Source organism: Plecotus auritus (assembly GCF_963455305.1).
Source record: "Plecotus auritus genome assembly, chromosome: 3".
Classification (NCBI taxonomy): Eukaryota; Metazoa; Chordata; class Mammalia; order Chiroptera; family Vespertilionidae; genus Plecotus; species Plecotus auritus.
The window spans coordinates 129,708,774-129,733,487 of record NC_137772.1 but is presented as its reverse complement, the minus strand read 5'-3'; the positions used below and the strand labels follow the sequence as shown (position 1 = coordinate 129,733,487).

The 24,714-nt window shown below is 53.4% G+C and overlaps 2 protein-coding genes across 3 annotated transcripts in view; one reads left to right on the top strand and one right to left on the bottom strand.

Moving 5' to 3' along the window:
* CACNA2D4 (calcium voltage-gated channel auxiliary subunit alpha2delta 4) overlaps positions 1–24,714 on the bottom strand; it is a gene marked incomplete at both ends in the record, with an annotated part of 122,323 nt that overhangs the window by 18,631 nt on the left and 78,978 nt on the right. The window lies entirely within an intron of this gene.
* On the top strand, positions 7,217–23,346 carry LRTM2 (leucine rich repeats and transmembrane domains 2). 2 transcript variants are annotated; one of them, XM_080660698.1, is made up of 5 exons: positions 7,217–7,412; positions 14,383–14,588; positions 15,076–15,213; positions 17,633–18,223; positions 20,998–23,346. In XM_080660698.1, the coding sequence occupies exons 3-5, from the start codon at positions 15,147–15,149 to the stop codon at positions 21,450–21,452; spliced, it is 1,113 nt and encodes a 370-aa protein (XP_080516824.1). In that variant the 5' UTR covers positions 7,217–7,412; positions 14,383–14,588; positions 15,076–15,146; the 3' UTR covers positions 21,453–23,346. The 2 variants fall into 2 exon arrangements, with proteins under 2 accessions (XP_080516824.1, XP_080516825.1); XM_080660699.1 differs by lacking the exon at positions 14,383–14,588 and having other exon boundaries at positions 7,282–7,412.

Sequence of the window (24,714 nt, the reverse complement as noted above, 5' to 3'; positions counted from 1 at the left end):
CTACCCATTGGTCAGTGCCAGGTCTCATAGAATCATGACATTTCTGAGCTGGAAGAAATTCCATGATTTTAACAGAGGGAGTCTCAGAGGGTGGGGTTCTTTTTCCCCTAATGAAACAGGTTTTTGAGGCTCTTGGGTAGAAAAGGCAGAAGTGGGGCACAGGGCAGATTCTCCCCCACTAGGTTTCATCTCACAGCTGGACCATAAGCTCCTCCAAGGTAGGCTCTGGGTCCTGTGCATCTGGGTATCCTTTGCAGAATTTAGGACATTCCAACGGCCTACTGACATCTCCCCTGGAGACACCAATAGGCATTTCAAACTTTGCATGTCTGGGGTTTCCTTCTTGAGATTTCCCCATTTGGAAGGCACATTCTCCACCTGATTGTTATCATGTTTCCCCATCCCATCTGAGTTCTGTAGACCTTATTCCAAAACTTCATTAGTCTGTCTGTCCATTTCTCTCCCCCTCCCCTGCTACCAGTCTGGGCCAAACCATCATCTCTCTCACTTGAATTAATGTAATTAACCCCTAAGGGGTTTCCCTTCCTTCATGATCTGTTCTTCACAAAGTCACGAGAGTGCTCTTTCTGAAGATCAAATCATGTCACTCCCTTGCTTAAAACCTTCCAATGCCTTCCTTCCCACTGCTCTTTAAACAATATCTAAACTCCTTTGATATTGCCTACAAGACTCTTAAGAAGCTGGCCCTGATGTCTCTGATTTCAATGGGGATCCCTTCTCTCTTAAACATGCTAAGCTTGTTCCCACTTGGGGCATTGTATCAGCTGTTCTGTCTTCTTGGAATGCTCTTCCCCTAAAACTTTACATGGCTGGTTCCTTCTTGTCATCAGATCGCAGCCCAAACATCATGTCTTAGAGAGGCCTTCTTTGACCTCCCAGGATAGAGCAGTCCTCCCCTTCGCCACTAATTCTCTACCTCATCACTCTTTTTCTTTTTCGTTATTTCTTTTTTTAAATCCTCACCCAAGGATATGTTTATTGATTGGAGAAAGGAGGAGGAGAGAGGGAGAGAGAAAGAGAAACATCAATGTGAGAGAGAAACATCGATCAGTTGCCTCCCCCACATGCCCCGACTGGGGAATCAAACCCAAAACCTAGGTATGTGCCTCAACCAGGAGTGGAACCTGCAGTCTTTTGGTGTATGGCATGCCTCTCCAATCAACTGAGCCACCCAGCCAGGGCTACTCTTTATTTTGTAAGCAACATGGTTTATTTATATTCTCATTTATTGTCAGTCTCACACCATTAGAATGTCTAGTAGCAGGCAAGGGGGTTGAGTTCTGATCCCTAGCACCTAGAATAAATAGTACCTAGCACATAATGGGGTGCAATAAAGAAATACTTGTGAATTCTATGTGTCAGCCACTTGTATGGGAAGCAAATTCTATGAGAGCTCTTAGTCCCTTGCCTCTGGGGTTCAAGACCTTGCTGAACTCCCTTTTGCCATACAGAGCCCTGCCCTCTCACAGATGCTGGGCTTGAGGTCCTAGAGATTGAGCTGTGCTCTGATTTGTTGTGAGGATGAGCATGGGCACATCCTTAACAACAAATTGACTGTGTCCCACCATGCCCAACAGCTGTGCCCTTGGCTTTAATCATTTCAAATCTTCTGTTCAACTCCGGCCTCACAACCCAAAAGAATCCTGCTTTTCCACCCCAGACACTGAGAAAGCCCAGCCTTCTCCCCTGGGAGACTCACCAGGGCAGCTTGGGTTCTTCTGGTCCATTTGATTGCTACCTTGGGTGGTTGGCTATTGTCAGAGCCTCCGTGGACCTTCACCTGGGGGAGCACTAGACTGGCTGCCCTCCTCCCAGCACCTCCTAATAAGCCTACTGTGTGCAGGAGGTAATACCTCATGACACTGTTCGCAGGCAGGCTCAGAACTAACTCATGGTGAAGAGAGAAATCCAAGCAAGGGGGCACAGGGAATGAGAGGCACTTAGCCTGTTAGGGAGGCTTCCCCCCAACTCTCATGGATTATTAAGAGACCACCCCTGAGAGAACCAAGATGGTGGCGTAGTTAAATGCCGGTACACGCTGCCTTCCACAACCACATCAAGATTACAACTAAAATACAGAACAACTATCATTCAGAACCACCTGAAATCTGGTTGAATAGAAGTCCTACAACTAGAGAAGTAAAGAGGAAAGCACATTGAGACCTATAGAATTTGTGGAATGGGCTGGTCTGACACCCATGTGTAGTTTTTTTTAATCAGGAGGGATATCTCCAAGGCCTATCATGAGAAGCAGATAGTCCCAGCCCCACACCAGACCCAAGCCCAGGGTTCCAGAGCTGGCAAGAGAAGTCCTCATAACTTCAGGGTGTAAAAACCAGCAGGGATTGTGGCTGAGTGATGTGGAGGCTGCTGGAGACCCAGGTGTTCCTCTTAAAGGGCCCACTTCCTCTGAGCTCCAGTGCCTGGTGGCTTTGGGGGAATCCAGGGATATATGGAGGAACTGGAATGTCTGGCATGTGGCAGGAACTCAGGGGTGGCTTTCTCCCAGACAGGGATGCTCATAGGGGTTATTCTTCCTGTGCTGGGACCTCCTCCATCACAGAGCTGACTGGCCCCCATATCTGAGTTTCCATCAGCGTGGCCCACATTGTTCGTTTTGCCCTGGTGATTGCCCGAGATCATGCCCCATCCAATTTGCAGCCCCACACAAGCTGTTTGCAATGGCTTTGCCATATGAATGGCCTGTCCTGATTCATGCTTCAGACTTTCCTAAAATCTCTCAAACAAGCAGCAGCTGGTATCAGCATGCCCCAAACTTATCAATAAAAGGCCCATGACCTGGCACTACCACCAGCCTGCCTTGCTGTACACCTGGGCCTCACCTGGGCACTTCTTAACCCAATACAAGTAGCAGCCATCTTTAGATCTCTCTGTAGCTCCTACCAGGTAGCCCCAGGCAGTGGATGACTTTGCACCTCCTGGGAGGACTCAGAGCCAGTGCACCTGGTGGACAGCTTCAGACCTTACCAGATTACAACTCTACACATCCACAAGCGACACACTCAAGGGGCAGACTCAGTGAGCACCAAAGCCCCACTGAAGCAAGTCCTCCATAGGGATGTCCTGTACAGCTGCTCTTCCACTGTAGTTGCAGCTGGTCCTCACAGCCAATTGGCCTGGAGATCAATTCCTCCCAGTGATGCCAACAGCAATCAAGGCTCAACTACAACAAGACTGTGCACACAGACCACACAGGGGCTCACCTAGAGTGCCCAGCTCAGGTTAATGGGGAGGCTGAGCCACTGGGCCCTACAGGACACCTACTACACAAGGCCACTCTACCAATTCCAGGAGACATAGCAGCTCTACCTAATACATAGAAACAAACACAGGGAAGCAGCCAAAATTAGGAAAAAAAGAAACATGTCACCAATGAAAGAAATGGAAGCAAGTAAACTATTAGCTACAGAGTTCAAAAACATGGTTATAAGGTTACTCAAGGATCTTACTGAGAGCTTCAAGGGACTTAATCAGAGCTTCAAGGGATTCAAGAGAGCTTCAAGGGACTTAGTGAGACTTTTAAAGATCTTAGTGAGAATGTCAAAGACATGAAAAAGGACCATTCAGAAATTAAGCATACACTAACAAAAAAAAAATAATTTACAGGGATTCAACAGCAGAGTAGAGGATTCTAAGAATCAAATCAATTTGGAATATGAGAAAGCAAAAAACACCCAATCAGAAGAGCAAAAAGACATAAGAATTCAAAAGTATGAAGATAGTGTAAGGAGCCTCTAGGACAATTTAAGTGTACCAACATTCGCATTATGGGGGGTGCCAGAGGAGAAGAGAGAGAGCAAGATATTGAAAACTTATTTGAAGAAATAATGACAGAAAACTTCCCCTACATGGTGAAAGAAATGGACTTATAAGTCCAGGAAGCACGGAGAGTCCCAAACAAGAGGAACCCAAAGAAGCCTATACCAAGACACATCATAATTAAAATGCCAAGGGCTAAAGACAAAAAGAATCTTAAAAGCAGCAAGAGAAAAGCAGTTAGTTACCTACAAGGGAGTACCCATACGATTGTCAGCTGATTTCTCAACAGAAACAATGCAGGCCAGAACTATTCAGTGATGAGTAATAAGGACCTACAACCAAGAATACTCTACCCAGCAAAGTTGTCATTTAGAATTGAGAGTCAGCTTTACAGATAAGAAAAAGCTAAAGGAGTTCATCACCACCAAACCAGTATTACATGAAATGTTGAAGGGTATTCTTTAAGAAGAGGAAGAAGAAGAAAAAAGATAAAAAATATGAACAATAAAATGGCAATAAATACATATCTATCAACAATTGAATAAAAATAAATGAATAAGAAATCTAATCAACAGAATAAACAATGAATAAAATAGAATCAGAGGCATGCAAACATGGAACAGATGGATGAATCTCACAAAGAAGGGGTGAGTGGGGTGTTGGAAGAGATTAACCAAGGATCTTACATGCACATATGCATTACCTATGGACACAGACAATAGGGTGGTGAAGAACTGGGGTGGGGCAGGAACCGGTGGAGGGGGACAATGGGAGAAAGAAGGAGGACATCTGTAATACTCTCAACAATAAATATTTAAAAAGAGAGAGAGAGAGAGAGACCACCCCCACCTCATGCCTCTGTATGTGGGCCTTTGTTTTAGACCCTGACCTTGATCCCCTGATAGAGGAGAAATTAGACCCCTTTCTCCTCGCCTTAGCCCAGCCTGCCCTTCTCCCTCCTTTCTCTCATCTGCTTCTCCACAATCTCCTGCTCTCTTCCAAAACAGTGTTTCTTTAAGATCTCCTTGGCTGGCAGACAACCTAACAAAGAGCCTCAATAAGGCCACAGGCGGCAGAAGGCTTATCAAGATGAACCTCTTTGCTTTTTATCCTGGCTATCACAGAAGGCAAAACAAAACAGCTGTGCACACACACTCATGACACCTGCCCCCCCCTCCCCCGCCCCTAAATGATCCCTGTCAGGGGCCTGACTCCCAAGGAGTCAGAAACTCAGCTTTTACCCACTAGCTCTCATATCTATTTTGTCCTCCCTTCTCCTCTGCCTAGATAACCAAGCCTACAGACATTGGGGTGAGGAGGGGCCACCTCTCCTGATACAGGCTGGGAAGTCTGCAGCTGCTCTGTGAAATCTTGGATGATAGAGTGCCATTGCCAGAAGGGAAACCAGACATCTCAATCACTCTACTCCCATTCTATAGGCAGGAAACTGAGGCCCAGAGCTGTCAATTAATTAACCAGTTATTAGCGAGTTCAGTGATTTTCAACCAGTGTGCCACAAGAGGCACAAGAGACACACTGGTGTGCCACAAGAATATTTAAAACATGCAGGACCAGACTATTTAGTCAGGGGCACTGACCTATTTTCCCCTAGATTGTCAAATAAAAAATGACGGCAGCCAACACAACAGTAGCTGTCCAGTATGAATGAATCAAAATTATACCTATTTTTTGTCAGATCAACAAAAACCATATTTTTTGGTGTGCCTTAGAATTTTAGCAATTAGTTTGTTTTAGTAGTTAATGTGTGCCATGAAAAAGGCTGAAAATTCCCGAGCACTTAGCTATTGAGCAGCAGAGTTTGACTCTGCCCGTCGTCCTCTAGGACCCGGGCTTGGGCTCTTCCCTCCCATTCCCCATCAGCTCTGGGCTGGGTGAGGCAGAGGCTCCCTTCTAGAACTGCTCACAGCATGGGGAAGTGGGCAAACCCATTGCAGAAAGCTGCCATACAATTTTCTGTGATCACGACAGGGTGGCCCAAAGAAAGGCCATAGATCAGAGGAGAAGGTCAAGTCTGTGGACTAAGCAGGGACACTTCACAGAGGAGTCATGCTCAGGTTGAGTTTTTCAGGAGCTCATTCCAGCCTCAGGGAAGGACACGCTTTCTGGGGCTGCGAAGTGGGAAGTGTGTTTAGGGGTAGATGGGAGCGTGTAGCTTGAAGGCATCTGACATCTGGATAGGTGAGAGGCGACTTCTCAGGAGGTAAAAGATGCTCTCTCCTCCTGCGACAGCAGCCCGGCCCCCCACTGCCGTGTTGCCCAGAAGAGCAGACTGAAAGGAGTGTCCCGAGTGAAGGGGCGTTTCTCAACCCCACCCTCAGTTCTGATGGCGAATCCCCCAGGAAAGCATGCAAAATGGAAGAGGCACACTAGCATACCCCTGACATTGCCAACATGCCACACTGTCTGCCATCTGCTTGTCAGGCCAGTTTTAAGAACTGCAAGGAAGGGTCATTTAGGGGTCAGTTCCCAGGCCAGGCTCCTCCCTGGCTTAGTTTCCTTTGCCTTTGGATGGGACACTGGCCATCTCTTGGCATATCAGCTTCTCCAACATCATCGTCCTGACTGGTTAGTGAAGAGGCGGCTGAGCTCTGAATACCAGTCTTCCCTCACCCAGGGCACACAGACACCTGCCCACCCACACCAGCAGGTCTGACACTTCGCTCCACTGAATAGCCTGGCTCTGTCATAGCTGAGGCTCAGTGATCCCAGCCCGCCACGTGACCCTGGCTGGGAGGCTCCTGGCTCCTTCTGAGGACAGCAGGCAGTTGCCCCCCCTCTGAGCCCTCCAATTACCCTGCCTGAAATAAATGCCCCTTGGACCTAGAGAAGGGTTCAGTTTTCCCTTCTCCACAGGCAGGATGGGAGATGCCGCCCCACCTGTCTCTGACCTGAGACAGACCTAGCTTCCCAGGGGGCCTGTCCGCCGCTGGGTCCTGACCACACCCTTTCCCCAAAGGGGAAGAGAGAGCGGGGGAGAGGCTGAGAAGGTGAGCGGCCAGGGGTGGGGAGAGTCGGGATAGCGCGGGGAAGGAAGATGGAGGTACACGGGAAAACAGCTTTATCCTCCCTGGAGTTGGGAGCGATTAATCCACAGGCCTTTTTTTCCACTGAAATGTGAGCGTTTCAAGGGTGAGCGCTGCCCTCCCCGCCGCCGCGAGCGCCTGTGGTGTGTGTGCGCCCGTGTGCGCGCGCCTTAGCCTGTGTGTGCTACTGTCGCTGTCATCACAGATGTACCCCCAGCTGTCACTCCATTGCTCCGTCTCTGTGCTCGCGCGTGCTCTCTCCTCCTCTCCCCTTGCTTCCCCTCTCTATCTGTCTACCTCGGTCCCTCCCTCTTCCCCTCTCAGTTTGTTATTGACCCAGCAGCCCCGTCCCCTTGGCAGCAGCGGCGGGCGGGCGGCAGGCATTCCTTCTCCCCAGGCTGTTTGCTGCGTGCCAGGTCCCCGCTCGCTCGCGGTGGATTGGAGACTCGGTGCCCACTGCGCTCCACTTGGCTGTGCTGTCTGGCTTTCTCCAGGAATCCCAGGAGGGGCTCACTGAACGGTTCACAGCTACTTGATTTAAGGCGCTTGAGGTCAGGGTGGAGAAAGGTGAGTGCTGTGCACTGGTGGGAAGAAATAAAGGATTCGTGGGTACAGGGTGGCTGGGGCATGGGGACTTGGGTCCTGCCTTTGCTGGGTCTCTGCCCTGCACACATGGAGAGCTGCTGCTGCCTCCTGCCTGGGGCAGTTGCCGGGGCTGGGGCAGTGCTCAGGCTGGGGCATCTGGGCAGGCCACAGAGACAGGACACAGGGAACTCTGACCTCACAGTGTTGAGGACATGAGCTAGGATTCTACTGGGGAGGGGTGAGCAAGGGAAAGGCAGGGGTGAGGAGGGCAGTGCCAGTGCCAGATAACAGGCCTGTGTGGCATAGAAACCAGTTCCTGCGGCAAGGGGACAGACAGCCAAGAGCCCTGTGCCGTCTGCATGCCTGGCTCAGCAGACAGCCTGAGGAAGTTGGGTTCTGTGGGGAAGGAGGTGCTGGCGACAGGGCTGGGACAGAGCATGGTGGCTCGGCATGGGGGTGGCAGGCTGGAGCGCTGTGCTGTCTGGGGCACAGGAATGGACCTCATGGTCCCAGTCTTTTCTCAGGATGCTCTCAGTGTGGGGCTGTGGCCTTCGGGCAGCTGTCCTTGGACAAAGCTGCGGAGGAGCCCTTCCCTCGCTGGACATGGGTCCATAGAGCTGTGGGGAAGCGCTGTTGGGGGCGTGGCTGGGAGTGGATGGGGGAGAGAGCCTTGCAGCTCTTCCTTGGCAAACCGCAGGCCTGGCTCCTAGCGGTCCTGAGGCTTAGTGGGGGCTGTGGACTTAGCCCAGGGGGATCGGGTGGTCTGCAGCCAGGCATGCCTACCTGGCTTCCCGACCCAGTGGGACATGGGTACCCTGAGTGGGATCAGGACAGCCGCTCTCCGCAGCCCCAGGCCCATTTTGACGATGCAGAGATAGGGGGCCTGACTAGGAGTCCCAACCTCCCCCTCAGTTCCAGGTCGGCTGCTTTGTCTTCCCTGAGCTGTGCGGTCTGTGTTTCAGGGGTGATGGTGGGGAGGCTGGCTCCTGACTGTCATGGCATGTTGGGCATCACCTCGCTGTGACTCAGATCGACACTCTGCAGCTTAGATAACTACACCAGCTGGGGGAGGGGAGGGCAGCCGAGCACGTGGAGATGGGCGGGGGAAGTCCAGCCTGAAGGGAAACCCACAGCAGCTTCCTGCGCTTTCCACCCCACCTCCCCATTGGCACAGTCCCTGGCGCTGCCAAAGAGGGAGACCAGGAAAGCCAGCCGGGGGTGGCAGGAGAAGGAGGAAGGTTTTTAAAGAAACTGATCTGTGTTTTTTTTGGGATTTGGCTGGAAGCTGTGTCTGGGGCTCAGATAGGCAAACTCTGTCCCATTTCCTAGGTACCAAAGCCTGGGCGGGGGGCTGCTTTGGGCTTGGTGGGCAGCATGCTGAGGGGGCAGGGATTTATGTAACGTTGGGGTATCTGGGGACCTCTGGGGTGGGGAGAGGAGAAGGAGTTTAAGCAGAGGCAGTCTTTCCCCTCTCAGGGCCTCCCTCCCAGATCAGGCCTCCTCTGGCCCTGCCAGCCCGGCCCTGAGCCCAGATCCGGGGCCTCAGTGAGCACGTAGCTCATTCATGAGGAGTGATGGGGGGCTTTTCTGTTCCGCTTCCCTGAGGGTCTGTCCTGGATTGGGAACGTTCGACAAGAAAACCAGGTGCGGGAAGCCAGGGGTGAGAATGGGGGGTGCATTTGAAAATGAACCAGAAGGCTTTGTCTGTTCCAAGTGCAAATATAGAGATTTAAAGCCTGCTTCCGTGCTGCTGGCAGCATGTTTGGGGATGACCGGCAGGGAAAGATTGAGAATGTTTCCTGGGAGGGCCTGACCGCCAGGCTGGAGGCAGCAGGAGAGCCCAGCTCAGTATGATCTCTGCCACACAGGGCTCAGCCTGGGACACCCCACCCCCCAGGTCTCTCTCTGCCCTCCTGGGGTGGGGAGGACACTGTGAAGTGGCTCCAACCCCGGCCCTGCCTCTCACTAGTCGGTGGCCTTCACCTCTCTGCGGAACAAAGGAGGTGCAGAGGAGGCAGCAAAGGCCCCTTTTGCTTCTAGGTTCAGTGAGGCTGGTGCTGAGGGGGACCCTTAACCTGAGTCTAGGAGCCTTGACCAAAGAGAGACCAGGCAGGGTGTGCACAGCAGGGCCAGCGCCCTGTCTCAGGGGCCAGGAACCCCAGGTCCAGGCACAATGGGCATTTGCCGGCTGCATGGTTTGGACACTTGACTTGGGGGGATGGACAGGCAGAATCATCAGAGGAAGGGCATGGATGCCAGGCCTGTGGGGGGTTTCTTGGTGGTTTCCAGCTGGACTCTGAGCCCACTCCTCTTGGAGGATTAACCTCCACTTGTGGGAGAGATGGCTGGGGCCAAGGCATGGAAAGGCCAGGCTCCCAGCCATTCTAACCCGAGCGTTTGCAGGGAATGAGAGCAGGCAGGCTGCTCCTCGCCATGGGGGCTGAGGTGAGGTGACCCCTGGGGTAGCAGATCCCACCCTCATCTCCAGGGGACGCCACACCCACTCAGCTCGGCAGGAGCATGAGGAACCTTCTGCTCTCACTGCTGCCTCCTGTTCCATCGCTCCCTTCCCAGCCCTGGCTTCCCTGAGCTCCCAGCCCACCCTCCTCACCTCAGCACTTAACCCTCTGCCAGAAGGGTTTCTAGAAAGCCCCCTCCACTCCTGTGACAAGATCTTGGCCCCTGGAGCATCCCTGCTGCATCTGCGATATTTCTAGACAGAGGGCAGCTGGGGAGACCTGGTGGCATCTCAGTCCAGCAGGGCACAGAGCTCACATCTCCATCAGCAGGAGGGGTAAGAACACACGTCTCCCCAGCTCCAGTGAGAGCAAATGAGGAGACACCGTTATCTGTGAGATTCTGAACAAGCGGAAGGCTGCATCTGCCCTGTCCTGTCCTTTCCTTCCTACATCAGGAACCTCGGTGTGTAGGCAGATCAGGGGCAGAACAGACCTAGACCTGTAAAGGCAGCTGAGTTAGGAGCTTTTCCACCAGACCACTCGGGCCCAAAGCTGTATTCTTCCATTACCTAACCTGAGAGAAGTTACCTAACTTCTCGTGTCTCAGTTTCCCCCATCCATAAAATGGTGTTAATAGTACTACTAACCTCAGGAGTTGTTATGAGGACTAAGAACACAGGCGTTTGCAGCTACGATGATAGCTTCTCCCCATCCAGAGGCTTCTGGAAGGAGGTGCTAATGTGAATACCCTCACCTCTCTGCCCAGGTCACTGCCACTCCCTGCCTGGGACTGGCTTCCAGAGACTGACCAGCATGATCTCCTGGGGGGTGCAGGATTGGCTGGGAGAGATGTGATTGAGCCCAGTCTTCTCAAACTTAGATATGCATACAAATTGTCTGGATCTTGTGAAAATGCTGATTCTGATTTTTAAAAAATCCTCACCGGAGGGTATTTTTTTCCATTGATTTTTAGAGAGAGTGGAGGGGAGGGAGGGTAGGAGGGAGGGAAAGAGAGAGAAAGAGAGAGAGAGAGAGAGAGAGAGAGAGAGAGAGAGAGAGAGAAATACCGATGTGAGACACATTGATTGGTTGCTCTCTCCCCTCCCCCCCCCACCCCAACTGGGGCAGGGGATCAAACCTGCAACCCAGGTAAGTGCCCTTGACTGAGAATTGAACCCTCTACTCTTTGGTGCATGGACAAACACTCTAGCCACCGAGCCACAGCAGCCAAGACATTAAAATGTTGATTGAGGCCTGGGGTGGGCCTAAGAAGTTCCTAGTTCAGCCCAAGCTGCCGGTCGGTCCATGGACCACACTTTGAGCAGCAAAGGGTTGGAGCACACAGCCCTGTGTTCTCAGGGAGTTCCCCATTTGACTGCTTTTAGCTCATGAGCCCTATCTTCCAATCCAAGTTCTCCCAGAAAAGCCCATGAAGGAGGACCCTGGTCTCTTTGTCTCTGGGACTGGGACAAAAAGTCCTGTGAGGATTGGGAGCAAGCCCAGCATCCAGAGCTACAAGGCTGTGGGACTTGGAGGCAGGAGATCTTTCTGGCAGGACCCCCTGACTCTTTCCACTCTCATTCCCCTGGATGGCATTAATTTACCCAGCAGCTGGCCGTGCATGCTGCAGCCGCTGCTCCTCAAGCTTCCTAATATAGGCCATCTCCTTCCTAATGAGGCAGGGAGACTTTTGGAGGCAGGAAGGAGTCCTTTGGTTGGAGGTGTGCAGATGGGCAGAGGGCCAAGGAGCTAGAAAGTGCCGGGCTCAAGCCCATATTTCCTGAAGGGTTACTTCTCTGGTGCCCAAGGAGGCAGGGTCCGCTCCCTAGGGAACATTCCCATCACATTTCTCTGGAGATGCGAGGGTCAACAGTGTCCTGCCGCCTTGCAACACTCTGCCTGTGGGTCTGCATTGTGGAGACCTGCCTGCCTTGCTTTGTACAGAGACACCATTCTGGGGATGGGGCAGCAGGACCTGCACTTGAGGCCACCACTCCACCGAGTGGTGCTTGCTGGGCTCCTTTCTGAGAGGACACAGACCAGGGACAGGTAGATGGGGCGTCTATAGGAAAGGGAGTCTACTTGAAAGAGGAGCCCTAGCCGGTTTGACTCAGTGGTTAGAGAGTCAGCCATGGACTGAAGGGTCGTGTGTTCAATTCCAGTCAAGGGCATGTATCTTGGTTGCAGGCTTAATCTCCAGGCCCTCGTGGGAGGCAACCAATCAATGTGTCTCTCTCAGATTGATGTTTCTCCCTGTCTCTCCCCCTCCCTTCCACTCTCTCTAAAAGTCAATGGGATAAATATCCTTGGGTGAGGATTAACATAAAAAACAAAACAAACAACAACAACAGAAGAAAGAGGGGAGGAGAGGAGGCTCCGGTGGAAATAGGGACTGGGCTTGCGGGAGGGGGTTCTCCACCACCTGCTGCCCTGCAGGAAGCTGGAGAGAGTGGGAGCAGAAGGTTGGATGGAGTCCCCATCCCTGTGTTGGTCTGAGCATAGAACACATTGTGGCGTAGGGCTTGCTTTAGACCTTACTTCTAGGCCAGAGGTGTCCCTGTACACCTGCCTGCTGGGGGCTCTCAGGAGCCGCCAGGCATCTCATTCCGCTGCCCGCATGCTGCATGTGAGGAGGAGTGCAGATGGGCTGCCGGCAGGGCACTCACGTGTGTGTGTGTGTGTGTGTGTGTGTGTGTGTGTGTGTGTGCGCGCGCACGTGCCTAACTGCACGGCTTTCTGTGGGTGTGTGTTTGTACCACGTGCTGTGTTGGGAGCTCGAAGCATGTGTCTGGGAGCCTGTGTGCCCCCCTCTGTGCACACTGAAGTGTCTCCCCACAGGGGCCATGCCAGGTGACAGTCATCAGGCAGTGGATGAGCAGCCAGGCTCAGAAGCTGCAACTCCATTCCTGACCTAACGTGTGACCTTGGGCAAGTTGGTCATTGTCTTCTTGCCTTGGGTGGCCATTGACCTGCCTAATATGTGTGGGTGCTGTGAGCTTTTTCTCTGAGGGATCTTGCTGGAGTAAGATTGTTCTGAGGGTCAGGGCCTGAGGGGCAGAGAGAGGGTGGCCACTGCTGTCTGTGACGGAGGTGTGTGAACGTGTGTGTGTGAGCACGCCCTGCAGTGAGCACCACGTGATGTCCACAGCCTGGCACAGGCTCAGGAATGCAGCACGTGCTCAGAGTAGAGAAGCAGGGCCACATGTGAAGTTGGTGGGACAGGAAGGAGATGTCTCATAGGCCTGCTGCAGGCTGCTGGGGTTTCTTCACATCTGCCAGGGGCTCAACATTCACTTGAATTGTCTTCTAAGGTAATTTTTGTGTTAAATAGAGTAAATGTTAACTCTCCTCCTTTAATTAGATTGATCCTCACGGAAATTCCACCCATTGAGTACTACTGTCATCACTTTTAGAGCTAAGATAACTGAGGCCCAGAGAGTTTTGCTGTTGGTTTAAGGTTATGCAGCGAGGGAATGACCTGGCAAGGGTTTGAACAGAGCCCTGTCTGACCTGGGCATTTGAACCAGGATCCTGCCCGGGACAACACTGGCCCTGCCCTGAGCATCTACCCCACGCCTCAGCCCAGGGCCTTGGGACTGTCCAGTTGTTGAGACATACTCTGCCAGCCCCTGCAAGGCCTTCACACCCGAGTCCACCTGCTGTGGCAGAGGGGCAGAGGAAAGAAAGCCAAGAGAGGGCGGGGCCCCTCCCCCGCTGAGCGGGCTGCCCTGGGAGCACAGCTTAAGGCCCTGTGGGGGCCGCTGTGTTCTAAGTGGGCTCTGCCACTCTCCAGGAGGCAGCTGTAACCCAGGGGGTCGGGGAGAGTCTCTACGAGACACCAAGAGCTGCAGCAGGACCCTAGATGCCTGAGGGAAACTCTGCTTCACCCAAGATTTCAGAGCTGAGCATGCTAGCGTCTCAGCAGCTCTCCACCTCCTCAGCTGTCTGCTTAGCTCTGCCATGGCTTCTCGGGCTCCCAGAATTAACCAGGCCTGTGGGAGGGGAGGGGGGAAAGATTGCAACCAGCTATCACCCAAGGATGAACTTGGCAACCAAGAAAGATGGAACTCCAGGAGCACCCAGGGCAATGGGTTGACAGGCCTGTGCCTTTGGGAGCAGCAGGAGGCGGGGCTATTGGCAGTCTCCCTCTATCCCTTTCCCCACCTCACTTTGCCCTAGCTGTTGTGGCAACCACCACAGTCCTGTGCCCACCCCTGATGGGGCTGGGGGAGTGGAGGCCCCGGGCTCTGTCTCAGGGCCCTTGGCCATACCCGGAAGGAAGTGGGGACCAGACGAGGGCCTGTGTACGCTTTATGAGTCACTGGGTTGGGGCAGGGCAGGTCCTTGAGACCCTAGAAAGGGCGAGTACCCTCTTCTGTCCTCTCTGGAAGGGAAGCCTGCTTCCTGCTCCTTCTGGTTTGCAATCTCACCCTCTCCTCCGTGTCCCTGTCTCCGTGCCCCTGTCTCTGTGTCCCTTTCTCCTGCTGGAGCAGCTGCTGCAGCAGCATGAACCCCTGAGCCGCTGAGTCTTATTATAGCCGGCAAGGAAGACACACACTGCGACTCACCTCCCAGGCGAAGGGGGAGGGGAAGCAGGCCCCCCCTCTCCCCCCAGCAGCAGGAGTGGGACCTGGGCCGCACACCTGACGCAGCAGCGGGGTCTGAGGAGGGCCTGCTCTCTGCCTCCTCAGGGGCCATGGTAAGAGTGGCAGGGGGACTGTGACCAGTGTTGCCTGTGGCCTCACTCTGCACCCGGCAGAGGTGTCCCTTAGTTTCCACACGTGTGTCCCAGAAAGGCCCAGACAGAGGAAGCCCTTTGGCTCTGAAAACATTTTAGAGACCAACACACCAGAGAGGCAACAAGCAGTGGCTGGGGAGGGGACACTGGGGAGAATGTGGGCAATTCCCGAGTCCCACAGCCCAGAGCTCAGCACTGCACCTAAGACTGAGGGCCCCTGGGTCACCTGAGCCCCCCGCACCACCCCGACCACCCCAGGAGGTTGACAATTCGTGGTTTCTCTGCCCCTCAGGCCTCTCCTTCCCCCACCCAGGGATCAGAGCTGGAACAGGAGAGGGAATGACTAGCAGTGTAAAGAGACACCGGGCCCTCTCCCTAACCCCTGGGCTGGATGGGCCTGTGCCTCAAGTGCCTGCTCTGCTCAGCACGTCCTCTTTCTCTCTCTCAGGACTGACAGGTAGTGCCTACAAGGGCTCCTCTGTCCCAGCGGTGAAGGGCTGCGAGAGCTGCTGCGTCACCATGCTGGCCCCCGGCAGTGGCCCTGAGCAGAGGACCAGGCTGGCCCTGCCATGGAGGCAGGTCTCCTGTGAGTATGGAGGGGCTGGGGGCTGGGCGCAGGGTTAGCATGGCCTGCAGTGATGCGTTTGGACTGCCCGGAGGTCTGTCTCTTTCCGGGAGGCCTAAGGCTTGGCTCTGGGAACCCAGGAATCACCTTGTGCAACCTGCCATGCTTTTGGCATCTGTGAGGGCTAAAGAAAGAGTCGCTGCTGAGAGCCTCAGTGGTTGGATCAGGAGCTGGAGTCCTGTTTCCCCACGTCAGTCTGTTCCGGAACCAGGAAGTCCACCCCACGCCCAGAGGTTCCAGCTCCTGTGGCCCCAATGCTCTAATGTGAGCCTTCCTCTTGTCTCGCCTGCTGGGTGAACATGGAGACCCTCTTATGCCTCAGTCTTCCCACCTCTGAAATGGGGGACTAGTGGGCTCTTGGGATGTGGTGCTGGAAAGGGCAATAGGGACCGGCTCTGTGCATGAGGAAAAGGCCCTCTATTTCCCATAAGGAAACTTACAAAATTGTCAGGGTGCAAGAAGCCCTGAGAATTCTCTTCAGGTGCAGTAATGGGACAAGGTTGGCGAGGACCGGGTTGCCCATGGTGAGAGGTAAGAGAAGGCCCTGAGGACATACACTGTCAGACTTCTCCCTCGCACGGCCAGCCCTGTCATGCAGCTGCCTCACACAGCAGCCTGAATTATTCACTACATGCATGGCTGATCCCCGAGCGATCAGCTCCCCTTTCAGCCTCATTCTGGAATCACTCAACACCTCGCAATACAGGATCCCGTTTTCTTGTCACCAGGACGTTCTATGCCACTCTGTGTTTCTTGGGGGTGGGGAAACGGTGGCTGCTGAGGATGTGGAACCTTTTGAGAGGGAAGCTGAATGGGTTGGGAAAGTGAAGCCTGAAGAAGACGATTTTTAAATGGCATGGTGGGGGCAGTGTGGGGGAGGCTGACCTGGCAGCAGGTGGGCTCAGAGGGGTGACAAGGTGAGAGGTAGCAGCAGGGGCCCCCACGTGGCCAGGAAGGGTCTCCAGTTGGCTTCTATGGCCATGCCTGTGCTCACTTCCTCTCGAGAACAAAGAGGCTCAGGTGTCAGCCTTGCAGTGTGTCTCTCAGCTGTCATTGATCCCCCAGGCAGGGGAGGGATACAGCCCCATCCTGTTCCTTCCACGTCTGCCCTTTGGAAATCCAGACAACCAGACACCTACCAGACACAGACTCAAGAACATCCCATCCAGGCATGCTGGTCGGGTGGCTGCTGCTTCTCTGGGTGGGGCCAACCAGGCCATGACCTGGGTCTGGGCATCTCCATTGCTTCTCCAGCTGGCCTTTTCCTCTGGGCTTCTTGGGGCTGCCTTAGTTTGGTTGAGCTAGTTTGAGCTCATCCCTTTTCCCTTTTATAGTGAGCAGGCTTCTCTGACTAATCAGGACGACAGTTAAGGTTTTCTTCAGTCACTCTTAGAAAGGGTTGCTGGACAATGGAATGACCTGCCCTGTTGTGATTGTTCTCTGAGGCCCCCCAGCCCTTCCACAGGCCAGGCCCTGTGCTTGCTACTCAGAGGGGTCCTGGGCAAAACATGGGACCACGAAGGGAATTATGTTAATGGATCCTTTCTGCAGAAATGCTGCCCTGCAACCCTCAGGGACAGGAGTTCAGGCTCTGGGCATGGGTGCCTTTGAATGAGAATAAATAGGAGCTTGTCCTAGGCCCCATGATTTGCAGTGGCTTGGGCACACGTATTCTTCAGTGTGAAGTGGAACCCTGGGTGTGCTGGACTCATGGCTGGTCCTCATGCTAAGTTGCAGGCCCTGTCTTGGATGTGGACTCATGCAGATCTGACACACTGGGAGGTTTTGGGGGCACGCTTGGAGCACCCTTTTGTGCCCCCCCTTCTGTGTGGTATATCTTAGCCTAGTGCAGGTGCAGGTTGGGGGTGCAGTGAGGAGGGGGAAGGAAGCAGCGGTGTGGCCATTTTCTTTTGGAAAGAGAACGTTCTCCTGGCAGTGACTCTGGGAAGGGAGCCTGGGGGCAGGTTTCTCAAGCACCCCTATGTTCTTCATTTTGTCAACATCTGTGGTGTCAGTGGGCCCAGCTCCCAGAAGATCAGCTGTGGGAGGCCACATGAGCTGAGGCATCTTTGTGGACCAGCGTTGCTTGCCCTCTGGACTCAGGCCTGCCATTCTGCAGGGTCATACTGCATGGCAGGGGTTCTTTTGCCAGATGTGCTACGGGCAAGGAGCCCTGCTGACGCCATGCGATGTCCATTAACATGGAAGTACTTGGGATTTTAAAATTATCTTTTTATGTGGCCAATAAGTGTTTGTGCACTGGTTGTGGCTCGGGCCACTGTGGTATGAAGTAGTAAGGAGGGAATAGAGGCAGGAGGAAGTAGCTCCCACCTGCCACTTTCTTTCTCCCTGTCTGCCCACCTCCCTGCTTCCCCACCAGGGATTACCTGCTGGATCGCCCTGTCTGCTGTGGAGGCCCTCCCCACCTGCCCTTTCTCCTGTAAGTGTGACACCGGCCGCCTGGAGGTGGATTGCAGTGGCCTAGGCCTCACCATGGTGCCCCCAGACTTGCCTGCTGCCACCCGAACTCTCTTGCTCTTGAACAATAAGCTGAGCATCCTACCAAGCTGGGCATTCGCCAATCTGTCCAGTCTGCAGCGATTGGACCTATCCAACAACTTCCTGGACCAGCTGCCCCGCTCCATTTTCGAGGACCTGACGAATCTGACTGAGCTGCAGCTGCGCAATAACAGCATCAGGACCGTGGACAGGGACCTGCTGCAGCACTCACCCCTGCTCCGCCACCTAGACCTGTCCATCAACGGCCTGGCCCAGCTGCCCCATGGCCTTTTTGACGGACTCCCTGCTCTGCGCTCCCTATCGCTGCGCTCCAACCGCCTGCAGAACCTGGATCGGCTGACATTTGAACCCCTAGCAAGTCTGCAGCTATTGCAGGTGGGGGACAACCCCTGGGAGTGTGACTGTAACTTGCGCGATTTCAAGCACTGGATGGAGTGGTTCTCTTACCGAGGTGAGCACAGCCAACCCTGCCTGGGTGTGAGGAATTGGGAGGGTCACCCCTGATCCAACGCATTTCCTGGAGGCTGGGCTAAGGTCAGGGGAGAAGGGGTGGCCCTGCTCTTCACCAGCCCCACTGAAAGTCCCAGCCACCGCATCTCCAAATGATCAGCAGGCAGGGAGCTGGGGTGCTGCCCTCCCTCCTCCCCCACTACCCCTTCTTCTCTGTGCCTCCCTCCCTACTCCCTGCCTTTCTCTTCTCTTTTTCTTTCAGATTGACTCATGGTAACTTGATCTTACTTTCACAGGTTTCATGAGGGAAATTAAAGATACAGTATACTTTTTCTCTGCATCCCACTAGATGTGGCTCTGGGATTGGTAGAAGGAGAAAGAAAAACCACCCTTGATTTTCTGAATACAGCAATCTCTTAAATATCCATCATTTCTGGATGGTGGAATGTAATGTAAATCCACAGATAAAACCAAATTTTTGTTTTGATGATGATCTCAACTCTCTCTTCCAAGAACTTTTGTTATCAAAGCTTTAATAAGAAGCCAAATGGTTTTACTTTCTTTCCCTTCCCCCTTTCATTAACTGATTAACTTCTATAGTGACCTATGAAATGATGAAATGAAATGAAATGAAATGGGAAAGGAGGGCAAAGAATTAAGCGCAGTGGCTAAAAGTGCCAGATCTGGGTTTGATTTGTGGCTCTGCCACTTACAAGCTGTATGATCTTGAGGAAGTTGATTAATTTTTGTGTCAGTGCACGCATCTGTAAAATGGGGGGTGACTAGCATGTCTAGCTCATAGAATCGTTGTGAGGATTAAATAGGTTATACATGTAAAGTGTCTGAAAAAGTGCTCAACATAAAGTAAGTCCTCAATAAAACGTATGTATTTGTTCATTTGCTAGTAGTAGTCATTATATTAAATGGACTTAGTAAGATACAATTTGGTGCCCAGCACGAAGTAGAAGCTCAATGAATATTTGCTGAATGATCAATATAAAAAATCTTTGTGAAAGGAATGCTAGCATTTTTCATCAAAGTCTCACTCCTTTCATTTCATACGCAGCCACAATCTCAAGTATTTGCATGACATTCTCATGTGTTAATTATTAAAAACATTTTACGTACTGTAAGGTGCCATAACATGTTAGTCACTATGATAATAAGTTGCCATTTTTGTGAGTGGGGAAATAATACTTGCATAGTACCTACTTCACAAGCATCATTTCATGTACATTATCTATTTTAACCCTCATATCTAATTGAGATGGCCTTATTTTTTAGCCAAGAAATGTAAGACTCATAAGCAATTAAATACATTAAACTGTACAAGATGACACCCTCAGGTCTTTGGAGCCAGAAGATAAGGTTGCCCCCTGTCAGCACCCAGCTCCTGCCTGTCGAAAGGCTGCCCTGGACACACTCACTGGATGGAAGACTTGCTAAGGCCACCCAGCAGTCAGCATCAGGGGTGGGGGTGGGGACTAGAGGCCAAGTGTCTTCATACCCAGACCCATATGCTGTCCCTAGCGAACATTCTTGCCCTTTCACACAGTCATCAGGAACTAAACTCTCAGCACAAACAGGCAAGGAATGGGGACGTATATTTTCAGAAATTTTCAATAGTAGAGTTGTTGTCAACGTTGCACTCCTTCAGAAAAAATCCTGGGTTGTTTTCATCAGCATCCTGGGGGAAGATTGATGCCTATTGTACACAGCAGCTGGGCTGGGAGGGGGAACTGGCAGTGACGGGTGGCAACAGCCAAGTCCTTGCACAGGCACTATTGCCTGCATCTAGATTTCACTGGAACTGACTCTGGCTTCCAGGGCATGTCCAGGCAGCTCATTCTCCTTAGCTGCCCTTTCTCTCGCCCTCTCTGTGTTCTGCCTCTCCTTCTCCCCGTGGTGGAGCGGCTTCACCATTGTTATGTTAAACCTGTGCACCCTTCGCTGCTCCCCCGCGCACCCCCCCCCCCCCCCCGCCCCGTCCCGCCCCATTAGCACTGGTCCCTCTCCTTTGCTCTCATAGGTCTTCAGGGTTTCCTCCCAAGATGCCTCTGCACTCAGAGATGCTGAGGTTGGGGTGCTGATGGGCCATTAGATTGATCTAAAGGGGAAAAGAGAAACATTCTCACCCACCCCCTTTCTCTGTACTCCAAGGAGGAGTGATCATCGCCGGGGTCGTCTGTGGCATCGTAGGCAACCAAAAGGTCCTGCATGAAAGAGTGATGGCTTTGGCAGTGACTTTTGGCTTTTGTGCTTTTTGGGAGGAAAGAGGCCCAGAGGGATGGGATCCCACGTTGAGCACAGTGCCCTGGGCTCACAGCAGGTGGGAGGCAGGCAGATTCAGGGAGAGGAGTGGAACTGCAGTCTGCCAGGGCTCTTGGCCCTCTCTTGGCACTGACAGCTCTTTCCTGAGCACTCCCACCTGTCAGCATTGTCTTGCCTGGTGGGTCAGGTTGACTCTGGAGCAAGTAAGCATGACTAAAATGGTTGTGTGCTTCTCTATAAAATGGGAATCATGACAATACCCATTTTACATGGCTTCAGCATGGATCAAATGATGCGATATATGTGCCTCAACCACCATGGTACTTGGCTCAATAGATGCTAGTTTCCTCTTCCCTTCCTCTCCTATCCACATGATCCCAGGACTGACCACATTGCTCATAGAAAGTAGAACTGGGCCTTCCATTTCTGGGGCCTGGGGATGGGGAGAGGGAGTCCAGCTTCTGGATGCCTGGTCAGCTCCTCCCTTTTTCTCGCCCAATGCAGGGGGGCGCCTGGACCAACTTGCCTGCACCCTACCCAAGGAGCTGAGAGGCAAGGATATGCGCGTGGTCCCCATGGAGATGTTCAACTACTGCTCCCAGTTGGAGGGCGAGAATAGCTCGGCGGGGCTGGATAGTCCTGGGCCACCCTGCACCAAGGCCAGCCCAGAACCTGCGAAGCCCAAGCCAGGGGCTGAGCCCGAGCCGGAGTCCAGTACAGCCTGCCCCCAGAAGCAGAGATACCGGCCTGTGAGCGTGCGCCGGGCCATCGGCACCGTGATCATCGCCGGGGTCGTCTGTGGCATCGTCTGCATCATGATGGTGGTAGCTGCTGCCTACGGCTGCATCTATGCCTCCCTCATGGCTAAGTACCACCGGGAGCTCAAGAAGCGCCAACCGCTCATGGGGGACCCGGAGGGGGAGCATGAAGACCAGAAGCAGATCTCCTCTGTGGCATGAGAGCCTGGCCACACCTGGCCCAGGTAGGAAGGGCAAGGAGAGCGCATGGAGGCTGCTTCTGGAAGAGCTGGCCCTTCTTTCTGCCACAGTTTCCAGCTCCACTCCCCCCACCCCCGATCCCAGCCCTCCAGCAAACCAGCCACAGTGGGGACCTCCAGTCTCTGGGGAAGCTGCCATCATGCTGAAGGCTCCAGCTGCTGCTCCTCCCTGGGCCACCGACTCTTTGGGTCTCTCTGAGCCTCTGGTCATAGAGAAGAAAGAATATGTGTGCGAGTGGAGGCTTCTGGGCTGAGCACTCCCGTTGCCCTTCCTGCCCCGGGTGTAGTCCACCGCTAGGTGACTCTCCCGACCTCTTGCTCAGCCTCTCTCATCTGCGTTTAGGGGCTGGGGAGGAAGTAATATGAGGGCAAGGGGTTCATTTCTGTGGCTCTCTTTTAAGCCAGGAAGATATTCTTAACCACCCTTCAGTGTGAAAGTTGGGTCCAGCTTTCAAAAGCTGGTACTAACGTGCAAGCCCACCCGCCCTGTCATCGGGACCTAGCACTTAGAAACACAACGCTGTGACTGTAACACTCCCTCGGCTGAAGCCATTATGCCCCTATATCTGCTAGAGACCAAGCCGACCACCTTGCTCCTGGATTCACTAATTTACTCTGACACTAACTCATAGCATCACCAGCGAAATCACATCAACTGAAAAAATCCCACACACGTGCACACACAGTCACATGGAGACAGAGGTCAGGAGAACTCGGGGAGCAGAGCATGCTTCCCCTTGGGTGTCTAGCCCTCAGCACTGAAACTTTTGCTTGCTTATCGCCATCTTCTCAAGTCAACAAGGAGGGAAACCCAAACTGACAGCACAGGATGCCTTTGAGATCCTCTAAAGTGGGCCAAGTGTATGAGCCTGCCCGTCACCATGGTAACCCTCTCACCTGTCCTGCTGGGTTTTCCAGGGAACCAGCCCAGAGGCCTTGAGGCTGCAGCGCCTGTGGATGGCAGCCTCCTGAGAGCCCAGGGGGCCAAAGTGCATCATCACTGCCAGCCCTGTGGGGACACCCCTGACCCCCCTCCTGCAGCCTGCAGCCCGAGAACCATTGCTCCACACCTCGCCCCTCCTTCAGCACCTCTGGGCCTGACCTCGGGTGGGGACTGGGTCATGCTCTGTGACTGGTGACATCTTGGGAAAGCAGGTGGGCCCCGTGAAGCTCACCGCCTGCTCACGTCTCCCACACAGAGACTGCCACACTCTGCTCAGGGGCTCCCGTGATGGGGTCCCTCTCCCACGGTTTGGTCTGCTCAGTCTGGCTCCCCGGAGTTCTCCATTGCACCTGGACTGGGCTCCAAACCAGAGCAAGGGCCAGGGGTCCTGTTTGTTCCTTGCTTGAACCTACACCAAAGGGGCGGAGATACCTGCTTGCAGAGCTGTGGGAATGGCAGTGAGAAGGGGGCTGTGCAGGGTTTGGGGGTCGCTTGAGGTGGCCCAGGAAGAGGTTGCCAGAACACGAGGCCCAGGGTTTAAGGAAGGACAGGGAAGTACAGGGAAGGCCCAGCTCAACATGCACCCCTCAACCCTTGTATCTTATAGAAGAGCATAGTGGGGGAGAGGGCTTGGAGGAGAGGCAAACTTGCCTTTGAAAAGGCCGTTCTCCAGCAAAGGGGGTGCCGAGGGCACCCCAGTAAGGCTGCTAAGTGCCCTCCCCTATGTGGGGCAAAGTCTTCCTTCTTTTGGTTTGCCAGCTGAAACCAGATGTAGGGATTTCCTAAAGGGAATGGGGGAGGGGTGGACATTGTCAATGGTGGTATCTTCACCTTGAGACAGAAGATTTTTAAAGGCAAAATTATATTTCTGGTTTGTTGTTTCAGAAGACCAATAAAGACTGTATTTTCCTATATACTCCCTGGTTTCTTTGGGTGGGGAGGGGATGTGAGTGTTGGGAGAGTGGCTTCCTGCCCCCCACCCCCAGGCAGCTGCACAAAGTGCTGCCAGATGTCACCCTGTTGTCCAGAGCTCTGTAAGACAGGTGGGAGCCTCCCATGGCCTCGCCTTGGGGTGCCACCGGGAGGAGTGAGGGGCCGAGCGCAGCAAACTCAGCATGTGCTGGCCTGACAGGAGGTGCGTGAGCCTCAGGCTGGTTTCACTGGGCAGCAGCGTGGCTGATGGAGTGAGACCCATCACTGCTCCCTGTCCTGTGGGTGCTCATCTACCCTGGCTTGAGTGAACCCACCCTGACAGTCCAGGGCAGATGGGCCCGTGTGGCAGGAAGGCAAACTAGTACATCTGCCCAGAGGACCCCACTGTGTAATGGCAGGTGAGGGGCTCCCTAAGAGCCGTTAGAGGACTTCTCTGCCGACTGGGTTTCATCAGCTTCAGTGAGTTGGTGAGGTTTGCTGACACGAAGGAGGAGCCCCATTTCACCTCACACCATCTTGCACTTTCAAAACTGACTTCAGGGGCAGGCAGATGATACTCTGGGCTATAAATATGATCTCTCCACAGGGCTCAGCAGGCAGGAATCAGGATTATGGACCGGGAGACTGGGATGGGGGGGCCAGGAGAGGAGATGAGGGAGAGAGCGAGGCCTCTGGGGTTGCTCGTCCATCCCAAGCCTGAGTGACCCTCCTCTAGGCCTTGACTGCCTCTGGCTGAATGGGCCTGGACTACATGGTTCATTAGTCTTCGGAGACCAAGATGGAGTTTTCTCCTTCCCAGCCTTCCTTTGGATGCTACTCCAGTGAGCCAGGAGCAAAACCCAGGGAGAAGCGAACCATCAGGGACCCATTTTTGGAGCTCAGCAGGACTCCTGGTAGAACCGGACTGTTCCCCTTTCCAGGTGGTGATAACTGTGGGGCATTTTCCTCCTTCCTGGAGCCATAACAGCTGTAGCAGCCCTGAGCCCCACAGCAGAAGTGAGGATAGGGCCCCTCACAAGTGTGGCGCAAGCCTGGGCAATGCGTAGATGCATTATCCAAGTCCCATCCTGAGTGCGCACAAGGTCTTTGGTTGTGCCCACTCACCTGTGGGCAGAGCCCTAAGGAGAGGAGCCTCGTGCAGCTCCAGGCAGCAGGCCCAGCACACAGGCTCTGTCAGGGGCACGTGTGTATTACAGAACGTGTGGTAGACAAACACACTTGCAGAGTATGGTGCCCACCGGCATTATGTTTGCCAATATTCCCTAACTAGGGCTTGGAGAATTGAAAATAGATCATGACTAAAGAGTTAGGTTTATAGAAATTTTGCAAAAACTGTTGCTAAATCCCC